Source organism: Oryzias latipes, chromosome 2 (genome assembly GCF_053564925.1).
Source record: "Oryzias latipes strain Hd-rR chromosome 2, Olatipes_Hd-rR_3.1".
NCBI lineage: Eukaryota > Metazoa > Chordata > Actinopteri > Beloniformes > Adrianichthyidae > Oryzias > Oryzias latipes.
The window spans coordinates 22,609,555-22,621,992 of NC_136238.1; the positions used below are offsets into that span (position 1 = coordinate 22,609,555).

Consider the following 12,438-nt stretch of genomic DNA (forward strand, 5'->3'; position numbering starts at 1 on the left):
GATGACAGGCTTCAGGACAACAGTCAGCCAATCAGAGCAGCAGAAGCTCCAACAGGTGAAGATGACAGGAAGCTGCTGCTCTGAACAGGACTGAAGCTCCTGCTGCTCTTTCTGCTGCTGTGCTGCATCACTGACTGACAGACCAGGATCAGGAGACACTCCTTCATCTCTGTCTCTCTCATTTCTCTTTGTAGCTGGGAGGACTAAAGAGTCTGATGTTCCTCCTGGAGGAGCAGAGAGGAGCAGCAGCAGCAGCTGGTCTGCAGAGATGTTGTGACTGGACGGTGTTCCTGGGAGGTGGAGAGCAGAGTGATGGAGGAATCAGAGAAAGTGGAGATGAGTGTCAGAGCTGCAGCAGGAACTGATCTGAGATCAGCTCCACTGTCTCTCTCAGTATCAAGTGGACAGTTATTGTGCTGCAGCTCCCCCGGTGGACTGATGGAGAACTGCACTTCCTCTTCTCATTCTAACTTGGGAGTGTTGATCTGAAACATGGGTTGGATTCAGACATTCAGCAGCTCCAGGATCTGGATGTTTTTCTAGAGGATTGGTGGCTCAGTCACTGGACAAATTAGATGAATGTCCTATACCACATTCGATTCTTGTTGCTAACAGTTTTGGTCTTGAATTTTATTTTCTGTCCGGGAAGATAAGAGAGGTGGTGGAACAGCACCAATTGCACAACAAGGTTTAAAAACTGAAACCGTTATTTTAACTGATTTTCCTTCATTTGAGCATCATTCCTTTCTGTTCAGCAATTCCCCTCTTTTAGCAGTGACTGTTTACAGGCCACCAAGTCCTCCCTCTGGTGTTTTACAAGATTTTTCTGAGTTTTTATCTGTCATTCTTCTTAGGCATCATAGGGTTTTAATAACTGGAGATTTTAATATTAATGATAATAGCATGGATGATCCTTTTGCCTCTGAGTTTTTAAATCTTTTAAATAGTATGGATTTTACCCAGCATGTGGCACAGCCAAGTCACAACAGAGCACAGACCTTGGACTTGGTTGTTACCTACGGCCTGTCTGCTGGTGTGTCCTCTGTTGTTTCAGACCATTATTGTGTGTTTTTTAAGGTGACTGGTTTTATCCATCAAGAGGCCTCAGTGATGAAATGATGTTTAACTCCTGAAGTGGCAAAAAATGTTATTGACATTTTAATACAAACTCCTGCTCAGATATGAACTTTGTCCTGCAATTCTCTGACTGATGATTTTACTGACAGACAGAAGTCTGCCATCGATTCAGCTGCTCCCATTAAAACAATAATACGGAATCAAAATCCAAAGACGCCTTGGAGAAACGGTGCTATATTAAAATTGAAGAGAATTTGCAGGAGAATGGAGATAAAATATAGGAAAACAAATTTGGCATGATGACTTTTTAAGGATCAGCTAAAAATTTACAACCATACTGTCAAATAGGCAAGGACACTTTCAAATCTCATCACAGACAATAAACACAACCCACAGTTTCTTTTTAAGACAAGTGATTTTTTATTAAACAAAGATGTGAATAAATATATCATGCCTCACTCACAAACTGCATGTGAGGACTATACAGAATACTTCAGGAGTAAAGTCAGTGCTATTAGATCTAATCTACAACTGGTACATAGCACTAATCCTAGCAGGTCGGTTACATTGTCTTTAACTGAGGAAACACTGGAGAGTTTTGTCCCGGTTGATGCGGAGATGCTTGGTCGAGTTTTTTCCCAAGCAAACACTACAACCTGTCTTTTAATTCAATTCAATTCAATTTTATTTGTATAGCCCAAAATCACAACAACAGTCGTCTCGATGGGCTTTGAAGTAAAACATGAACTCAAAAGGATCACGAATACAAAGAGTTCAATAGGAAAATACAAAAATGAACTAACAAATTGACTAAGCTATACTGGCATCCCTGCCCTTAGACCCCCCCCCCCCCCTTCGCGGTAAGGAAAAACTCCCAAAAAAACGGATTCCGAAAAAAATGAAGAAACCTCAGGGGTGCCCACATGAAGGAGGGATCCTCCCCCAGGACGGACAGGCGATGTACCAGAACTCTTAGAGAAGAATTAACTTATCTAAATCTACAACTACATATTTAAAGTCCAGCAGACGAGCTTCATCCAGTTGTGGTTGTGGGGACAGTCAAAGGCGCGAGTCGAGCCAGAGACAGGAACCACAGCCAGGTGTAGGAGCAGGAGCAGAGACGAGGTACTCAGTCAGGTACAGAGCAGAGACGAGCCAGAGATGAGCCAGAGGCAGGATCCACAGCCAGGTGTAGGAGTGGAGCAAAGGCGAGGTAGACGGTCAGGAACTGGAGCATGGATGAGCCAACTGGAGTCTGGAAGCACTCCCACTCCCCAGGAGGGGAGAGGAAAAGAGGGACAATACATGAATCGCACTGCACCAAACAGAGGCATGGAGAACTAAATGATAAATTATGATCAAGAATAGAGGAGAGGAAGGGTAGAAGTAAAAAAGGAAAGAGGACAGAACCCCAGTGCACCATAGTTACCCCAGCTTCAACTTCTAGCAGCCTTTTAAAAGAAATAGTTATTACGTTTAATTTAAACAAATTAACATTAAGTTAAATAATCTCTGAATACTAACTAGTCTGACAATAAGCCTGTCCAAAGAGGAATGTTTTCAGTCTAGCTTTGAATGTAGAAACTGAGTCGGCCTCTCTTACATGAGCTGGGAGTTTATTCCATAAGACAGGGGCTTGGTAGCTAAACGCTCTGCCTCCCATCGTACTTTTACTAATTCTAGGAACCACAAGCAGTCCTGCATTTTGCGAGCAAAGTGTTCTTATTGGATGGTAAGGGACTATGAGGTCCTTAATATAGGACGGGGCCATTCCATATAAGGCCTTATAGGTTAACAGGAGGATCTTGAACTTGATTCTGGAATCAACTGGGAGCCAATGGAGCGAAACTAACACAGGAGTGATGTGATCTCTTCTGCTAGTTCCTGCTAACAATCTAGCTGCTGCGTTCTGAACAAGCTGGAGACTTCTTAAGGAACTCTTAGGACACGCTGCTAACAAGGAGTTACAGTAATCCAGCCTCGACGTAACAAATGCATGGATGAGTTTTTCAGCATCACTCTTAGAAAGAATATTTCTGATCTTAGCAATATTCCGCAGGTGAAAAAAGGCAGTTCTACACGCCTGAGATATGTGAGCCTTAAATGATAAATCCTGGTCAAATAAAACCCCAAGGTCTTATTTGACCTACTGTGGAGTTGGAGGCTATACTCAGGCCATCCAGGGAGACTATCTGATCAGACAGAGCATCTCCTAAGTTTTTAGGACCTAGTATAATGACCTCTGTTTTTTCTGGGTTTAGGAGGAGGTAGGTAATTGTCATCCAGATCTTGATCAATGATGTCTCTGATGCAGTCTCTGTCTCTGATGCTGATTCAGTTTCTTCATATGGTCATTCTGGACAGATTTAATGGATAAATACAACTACTTATGAAATGTATAACAGTGAAAATTAATGCTGTGTTTCTTGATTATGTTTTGCAAGGGCAGCATGCAAATCATAAACGGGATGGGTCCCGTTTATAGGTTTCTAACTGTGGAATTGGGGGCTATACTTATGCCATCCAGGGAGACTATCTGAGCAGACAGAGCATCTATGAGGTTTTTAGGACCAAGTATAATGACCTCAGTTTTTTCTGGGTTCAAGAGGAGGTAATTAATTGTCATCCAGGTCTTGATGTCACTGATGCAGGCGTTCAGTTTCTCTATCTGGTCATTCTGGTCAGGCTTCATGGATAAATACAACTGCGTATCGTCGGCATAACAATGAAAATTAATGCTGTTTCCTGATTATGTTTCCTAGGGGTAGCATATAAAGCGTAAACAGGATCGGTCCCAAGACTGAGCCCTGTGGGACTCCATAGTTGACTCGAGTGCACTGAGAGGAATGGCCATTTACATTCACGAACTGATACCTATCGGACAGATAGGATTTAAACCACTGGAGAGTAGATCCTCTGATCCCTATGTCCTGCTCTAGTCTATGGAGTAAAATACTGTGGTCGATAGTGTCAAAGGCTGCACTGAGGTCCAACAGGGCAAGAATAGAAAGTAGACCCTTTTCTGAGGCCAATAACAAGTCATTAGAGACTCTAACTAGTGCAGTTTCCGTACTGTGGTGAGGTCTGAACCCCGACTGAAAGTCTTCAAAGTGGCTGTTGTCCTTTAGGTGGCAGTAAAGCTGCTTAACTACAACTCTTTCTAGGATTTTAGAAATAAAGGGCAGGTTTAATATCGGTCTATAGTTGGCCAAGATGCTAGGATCCAAACTGGGCTTTTTCAGAAGAGGTTTAACAACTGCATATTTAAAAGACTGTGGCACGTAACCCGTTTCCAGAGAGGCATTTATCATTGTTAATATGGGATCATTAATTAGGGGAAAAGTTTCTTTAAAAAGTCTAGTGGGAATTGGGTCTAACAGACATGTTGAGGATCCCATTCCCACTTCACTTTTTAAAAAAAATGATGGATTCTTTGAGTAAGAGCTTTTAAACATAGTAAACTGCTCTCTTCATACAGGGGTCTTCCCCTCTGCCTGTAAGACGGCGGTGGTGAGGCCCCTTCTGAAGAAGAGTAACTTGGATCCAAATATTAAAGACAATTACAGACCTGTATCCAACTTACCATTTTCAGGTAAAATTATTGAAAAACACGTTTTTACTCAATTACATGATTTTTTTAAATGAACTTAATTCAATCTCGTTTTAGGACAAATCACAGTACTGAGACAGCCGTTTTAAATAAAAATTTAAATGAACTCAGAAATACTTGCAACTCACAGAAAATTTCTGTTCTGGTGCTGCTGGAACTTAGTGCCGCCTTTGATATGGTAGATCACCAGATTTTTATGACAGACTTAGGAGTTGGGTCGGCCTCTCAGGAACTGCTCTTAATTGGTTTTATTCCTATCTTTCAGAACGACCCTTTTTTGTAAGTATGGATACTCTGTCCTCAAGAATCCACGAAATAAGCTGTGGGGCTCCCCAGGGGTCAATTTTGGGTCCAATACTTTTTAACTTATATATGTTGCCTCTTGGGGATGTCATCAGGAGACACAGCGTTGACCTTCACAGCTATGCTGATGATACACAGCTTTACATCGCCGCATCTCCTGATGACCTTAAACCTATAAACACTCTTTTAAATTGCATTTTAGATATAAAGTCGTGGATGGCAGAAAACTTCTTACAGCTCAACCAGGACAAATCAGAAGTTTGAATCATTGGTCCTGAAGACAATAGAGAGAGGATTTTACCCAAATTTAGGAATTTTAAACCTTTTCAATGTGTGAGAAACCTGGGGGTTCTATTGACTCTGAGCTGAGTTTTATTCCTCACATCAGAAACGTTGTGAAAATAGGATTTTATCGTCTTAAAAACATTGCCAGAGTCTGCCCATTTCTCTCTCTTGCTAGCACAGAGGTACTGATGCATGCTTTCATTTTTAGTTGTTTAGATTATTGTAATGCCCTGGTCTCTGGTTTATCAAAAAAGTCGCTATCAAATTTGCAACTATTGCAGAACTCTGCGGCAAGAGTTCTGACGAGGACCAGAGGGCGGGAACACATTACATCAGTCACGAAGTTATGTTTTAATCATCTCACGTATTTTATTTTTTTAACTACTAATGTTATATTTCATTTTATTTTCATTGTTATTTTATTATAATTTTTACTCTGATGTTTAATTCTCCAGTGTTTGCTCTTGGGGATCCATTGCTATGGGGCACTACCGGGTTTACCTGTAGGGGTGCTGTTGCTGTACTCCTCATTGTCATTGGGCAGGGGTCCCACTCTGTGGTCTTATAGCTGTAGAGTGGGCCTTTCGCTAATCTGTGTTGGGCGGCTGCTGTAGTAATGACTCCTGTGGTCATGCTGGGCCTTTGAATAAATGGATCACCATGATGTTGTTTCTCTCACAGCAGTACCAAGCCAGACTTTTTTTTTTTTCTTTCGGCTGCAGTTCTTTGTTTTGTTCAAGGTTCTACTGTGGGAGGTGGGTGGGTGGGGGAGGAACCTGGTTTGTCGTCATTCTTACAATAAAATGTATACGCTTTTAAGGAGGTTTTATATCCGCTTTGCGTCATGTATAAAACAGCGGTGTATGGTTTCATTACTTTTTTTTTATCAACTTTGATATTTTCTAACTAAAATTGTTAATTTAAGTATGTGGCATTATTTTAAGAGACTGACCCTGTGTCTGAATTACCACCCTAACCCCTACATAGTACACTATAGAGTGCGTTGTCCATTTTGTTTTGCTGTCCGAATCTTTTTTTTTGTTTTGTTTTCTTTAATTTGGAAAAAACACTTGAGGTTTACAATATTGTGGCAGTTGTAAAAAAGTATTCATCAAATTACAATTACAACAGGCATAGAAAAATAATTACAACATTAATAAATTTAAGTAAAAAAAAACAATAATACAGAAGAATACAAACTTAAATAAGAAAGATAAAAATAAAATAAAATAAAGGGGATATATGGGCATTGTTATGATCATTAACTGAGTTTTTTATAAAAAAAAAAAAAAAAGCTGTAAGTTACATATGATACCTTGGAGTTCCAGAGCAAGCTTTTCTTCCATGACGTTTGCAGATGATAAGAAAAGAGTAGAGCTCTTTCTGAAATGTAAAAAATATGGATTGATTTTAAGGAATCGACATTTGTGTACATGTAGTATTTACCCAAAATAGTTATAACATTTAAAAAAAATCTGTGTCTTGGTTTTACTTGGTTTTAATAAACAGGTTATTCTGAAAATAAACCCAAAAATGATGTTCTTAAAAGAAAAGTCTGTTAATTTACATCGTCCCAAAAGGGATTAGAGTAAAAACATTCAAAGAAAAGATGCTCAGTCGTTTCAATATCTTCATTACAAAAAGAACAACAATTATCAGGAATTCAAAACCATTTTCTAAGCAATTCCTTGGAAGGGTATATACCTACTGAATTTCCCTCTACAGATCAAAAAAGTCCAATCTCTCTATCAATCAATCAAACTTTATTTATAAAATTGGGCTTCTCATGCAGTTGTGCAGCTCGAAGCGCTTTAACAATAAAAACAGAAAACACACAATGTTATAGTAAAAACCCAACCTTCACCCTTCCCACTCCCCTCCCTTAAAACATATGACCCATGGCCCCCACGTACAAATAATAATGACTATGTAACTGTAAATAAGTAAACAAATACATAAATAAACAAACAAGTAAGGCTTGGCTCTGCAGTTAAGAAATGGTATTTGGGAATCTCTTCATACCAGGAGCCAGCCCGGCCATGGGAGCATCGCCACAGCGCCCACCCAGACTGGGACAGCACTGGGGTCCACTTCACAGCCGTGAGGCTGCTGTGTTTAACTCCAGCTGCCCCAGCAAGGGAGACAACTGCAGCTACAACCACCGACCAAGCCGGCAAGCCCTGGCAGAAAAGATCCCCACAAGAAACACTGGGGCTAAAAGCATGATAAGATACTAAAATGAAAGACACAAGATTTAAATAAAAACTATCTATCTATCCATTTATCTATCTCTCTATCTCTATCTCTCTCTATCTCTATCAAAAGGTTTTAAAGTGGATTTCCTCAGTAGGTATGGGAAGTTTTAAATATTTAGTTTGTATTTGTTTCTGTTTTAAATAATTAACACATTGAGTTATAGGATTTGGATTTGAAATGTAGGGAAAGGATGTTTCATTCAAATATTCTCTAATTTGTGGACTGAGCGGTTTTGCACGGTAAATGTCCAAATTTTAAAACAGAGGGAAACGTTTTTTCTGAAAAACAGTCGCGATTTGGGAGGGAGGAAGGAAGACATCACCAGGTGATGACGAGGTTTCATAGAGATGCTCTCTGGAAGATCACCAAGACCTGCAATGACCTGGGGATCCGCATCAAGGAGGACTTCACTAAAGCAGACCGAGAAGCTCGAGCGGCCGTCTGCCCAAGATGGAGCGGGCCCGAGCAGAAGGGAAGAACGTCTACTACAAGGGCCATGTGGGATACATCAACGGGACTTTAAGCAAATTTAAGTTAGATATTTACCTTTATTTCCAAGATGTGAAAGGTTTTAATGACTATGTTTCTACAATTTGTTTCATAACAAATTACACTGTGTTCCTGGTAAAATATTTCAGTGAGAAATTCTCAATTTTATATTTAGTAAATGGTTTGGGGTGCAGCTGATATTTAATTTAAAACACCGGCTTCTTTAATCTTAAATTTTCTCTCTTTTTTATTTATCTATTTTTGTGCTTCTGTTTTTGTCTTTATTTATGTCTTTAAGTTCTGTGTGGTCTATTATTTCACTAGGGGAATTAGGGATTCTGTTAAAAGAAAATCGCTTTTTTTTGTTTTGCAAAAGCCAGAAAGTTCAATGTTGTTGTCTTCAAAAAACTCACTCTAATGAAAATGATGAAAAGTTTTGGTCCAATCAATAGGGAGACAAATTCTTTTTTTCTCATGGCAGCAGGGGTCGCTATATTACTGAATAATTTTTCTGGCAAGCTTTTAGTTACAAAAAGAGATTGTTCTGGTCGCTGGTTAATTTGTGTTCTTATGAAAGATGATAAATTTATTATTCTGGGAAATGTATATGGATACAACTCTGCAGAAGAAAACAAAACGATGTTTTGAGACTTTATAAACTCTGTTAAAGAACTAAACCAAAGGTATTCTAACAGTAATCTATCTCATCATTGGAGGTGATTTTAATATGGTGGAAGATGAATATCTTGACAGATTTCCTTCAGCTTTTCAAAACCGTCATTATAATCCAGTTCTTCTTCATTTATGTATAGATTAAAAGGTTTCTGATGTCTGTCGCCGTGAAAATCCTGACACCTGGTTAGTGCAATTTGTGTGTTTCTTCTCTACCGTTTTGTCCTCCCCGTCTGTTACCAGTTCTGCCCCGCCTCCCCCCTGGAAATGCTGACTGGTATTGAGTTTTGCTACACTTTTTGCGGGGTGAATTTGAAAACAAAAATCCAATCCCCTCCATGCATTTCGCTTTAATTATGTCACAGAATGAGCTATGTTAAAGAAGAAAATGAAAAAGCGTTTTAAAGGAGTGACATTTCATTTTATTTTTGAGTCATTTGATGCAGTTAATTGGGAAAATGAAAAAGCTGTTCTGTTAATCCATTTTAATGATCAAATTAGACATTTCTAATTTAATTTTGCTACACATTTACTAAAGAACTGTTTGAAAATGAAATGTCAAATATAATTTTCATTATCATTTTAAGTAATTGACAGAATAAGTGAAGAAGAGAGAAAAGAAAAAGCGGTTTGGCGGATTGCTTATTCTTTTTAATTTTGAGTCAAAAATGCACCTTCATTTTGACAATGAAAGAGCATTTCTGGTATTAACTTTCATTTTTAATTGTGCTCCAGAAAATCTTCCATACTTATTTCATCTGATGAAGATCAACCATTTCCTCCATTCAGACATCAAGCTGCACTTCCTATTCCGCCCCGCAGAGGTCAGTGTTTGAAGATCCCAAAAGCCTTCTGTTTTCAGATGATCTCATGGTCTCCACCCGCAAAAGTGAAGATCTTCACTTTGTTTGGTTGTTTGGTTGAAAGAAGAAAAAAGAACCAAAGACAGAAAAATCCCAACCAGATCAAATGAGATTGAGAAAGCTGAAGTTCAGATGATTGATCCTCCTTTCAACTCCTCCAAATCACTTCATAACTTCATGATCCAGAACTCCAAACTAATGTTGGATCAATGGAATCTGATCTCAGCCAGGATCCTTTAGATTCCAACAAAGAGGCTCCCAGCTGAGTCCTAACATTCAAGAACTTCTTCTGAAAGCCTTTGAAATGCAAACATTCACATTCTTTCCATCCCAGCTGTTCCATCAACTCACCCCTCTGACATAAATGCATCTGTTCTTTCTTTGACTTCTTCTTCTGGATTTTCTGAACAGCTTTGTGTTCCTGAAGTCCAACCGGCTCCAGTTTCAAATCAGTTCTGAATGCATAAAGCAGATTCCTGTGGACTTTGGACATGAAGGAAATGGTCTGATCCTGAAGCAGATCTTACATTGTTTTTTTTGTTTTTTTATCCAGTCGACAGGTTTCTTTGTAATCATTGATTGGATTTGATTGTTTTCTTCTGTAAAACATCCACTTCTTTGGATTTTTTTCTCTTTCTGTTTCTCCAAACATCATATGATGGACGCCTGAGGGAACTGGGCTACGTTTCCATTTACCATCATTTCTCTTTTCTTCTAATTTTCTTTTGCTTTGACCCAAAACTCCTCAATCTGGATTCCTGAAGCGTCTTTGATTGTCAGATGTTTGAGAGTCTCTATCAGGGTTTGTGTTTGTGAAAAAGACTTTCAGGATTGCAGGAGGGAAACATTTCAAATCAGGTTCTGGACTCAGACTCTTTGGTCCAAAGTCTGTCTCCATGGCAACAGCAAAATTTTAGCTGGTCTCACGTACCTCTCTTAGAGCAGAACCGAGCCGCTCAGAAGTCAGAGGTCAGATGCTGTACCTTTCTGTGACTGCAGTCCTTCACCTCCTAACACGCCTAAGCAGCAGCTCCGCCCCCCATCAGATTGTATTTTGGAGCCTCCACTCTGCACACGCTCACATGAGAAGAACTCTCAGCTGTTCCTCTTCCTCTCTGCTGCTCCTTCAGGGGGCAGGAGGAGGCGTCACCTCCAGACAGCTTGGATCTTCTGAAGATTGGGCTCTTTAGTTAGGTTTCCGGTACAGTTCTTGGTTCTGGTCGGGTTCTGGTTGGAGTTCTGTCAGTCCCACAAGCTTCAAGCTAACCCTCCACAGCTTTTTCCCTGACTGTTCATGGTCCTCAGCATTTAGAAGAGCCTTCTTTTCACTTCCTCCTGGTGAGCTCGTCTACTTTGTCTCCTTTTGTTGCTGCCACGGTTGATGATTTTGTTCTGTTCAAGTTTCTGGAGGAATTGTTGGAGTTTCTGCCTCCAAGCCTGGTCTCCTGCATGTTGCCTCCTTTAGCAGCAGTTCCTGACAGATGAGTAAGAGAGCAGCAATCTAAGTCAAGAAGGAGGAAGAAGATTAGGATGAAGAGGACTCCAACTAAAACTCTCCCATTCATTTGGACTCGGTGAAGGAACAGAAGATGATTTTCACTTTAACTAAAGAAAGTCAGATCAGCCATTCATCTAGAACTGATCAATAAGTGAATAGTAACCATGGTGACAGCTGCTGAAAGCTGGAGGCCTTCATGATCAGCTTTGACTAAAGAGCAAACTCTGTGAATTCAGCCAAAACAAGAAGAATAAGCAGATTATGATGAGGAGTGATGAAGAGTGCAGCAGCTGATGAAGAAAAAAGCTTCTTTCACTCTGACAGCAAAGAGGCTATATATATATATATATATATATATATATATATATATATATATATATATATATATATATATATATATATATATTAGGGGTGTGTATTGGCAAGAGTCTGGCGATACGATACGTATCCCGATATTTTACCGAAACATGTTTTCTTTCTGTTTTTTTTACTTTGAACAAACTCAACCTGAATTTTAATGTCTTCCACTGTAATAAAATGGTCAAATTTGGTTTAATGATCACAATGTGAAGCACTGCAATTGTATCTCATATATAAGTTGCGTTTACCAAAGCAAATTCATAGTGCTTGTGCTTTTATTTTGGTAAGTTAAAATATAGAAAGGGAACAATCAACATTGCTATATATATATATATATATATATATATATATATATATATATATATATATATATATATATATATATATATTTCAGTGTAAAAACAAAAACAAAGAATGAATGAGCCTTAACCAATAAGTTTCTATTGGGGAAATAAAATGCTGTTTATTTTCAGCATTAATGTAGCTTCTCTAGTGCTTTTAAACAGTTCAGGAACCTGAATGGTGCTTTAAAAATAAAGGGTGGGGGACACACACTGATTCTTTTCATAAACAATAAAGTGTGATGATGAGGCAGCATGACAGAAAGAAGGAAAGTTGCTTTAATGTGACAAAAAAGGGGCTTTGTTTACATTTCTGCTCTGTTGCACATTTGCAGCCACGCTTCTCACACACGGAAGCAAACTGGTAACGCTGATCACCAAAATGTCAGCCTTTTCCAGAGCATTGTACACATCCCTCTGATCCATCAGGTCCCTAAACTAGAATCTGTTGCTGGGAGGCTCTGCAGAACTTCAGCCCGCTTTGCTAGCATGTTAGCAGATGCTAAGCGCATTAGCCTATTAGCTGCTGCCATGCTTCACTGTCTATCTTATTTATCTGAGTCACTAAAAAGCACATAAATCCACCTTTTCATATCTTACTGTCAGCAACATGGCTCAGAGTTTCTGTTTTGTATCCATTCCAAGTAAAAACTAAGTAGTTCATGTCTCATAACAACAGAACAA

At 39.2% G+C, this 12,438-nt stretch overlaps 2 protein-coding genes across 2 annotated transcripts in view; one reads left to right on the top strand and one right to left on the bottom strand.

The window, feature by feature from the left end:
* The window catches only part of LOC105355287 (NLR family CARD domain-containing protein 3), a 31,677-nt gene extending 25,482 nt beyond the window's left edge, over positions 1-6,195 (top strand). The window contains exon 11 of the mRNA XM_078934738.1: positions 195-6,195. Coding sequence (XP_078790864.1) covers positions 195-207 — 13 coding nt within the window. The 3' untranslated portion in view covers positions 208-6,195. The remainder of the gene's footprint in view (positions 1-194) is intronic.
* LOC101172511 (uncharacterized) overlaps positions 1-12,438 on the bottom strand; it is a 206,583-nt gene that overhangs the window by 47,429 nt on the left and 146,716 nt on the right. The window lies entirely within an intron of this gene.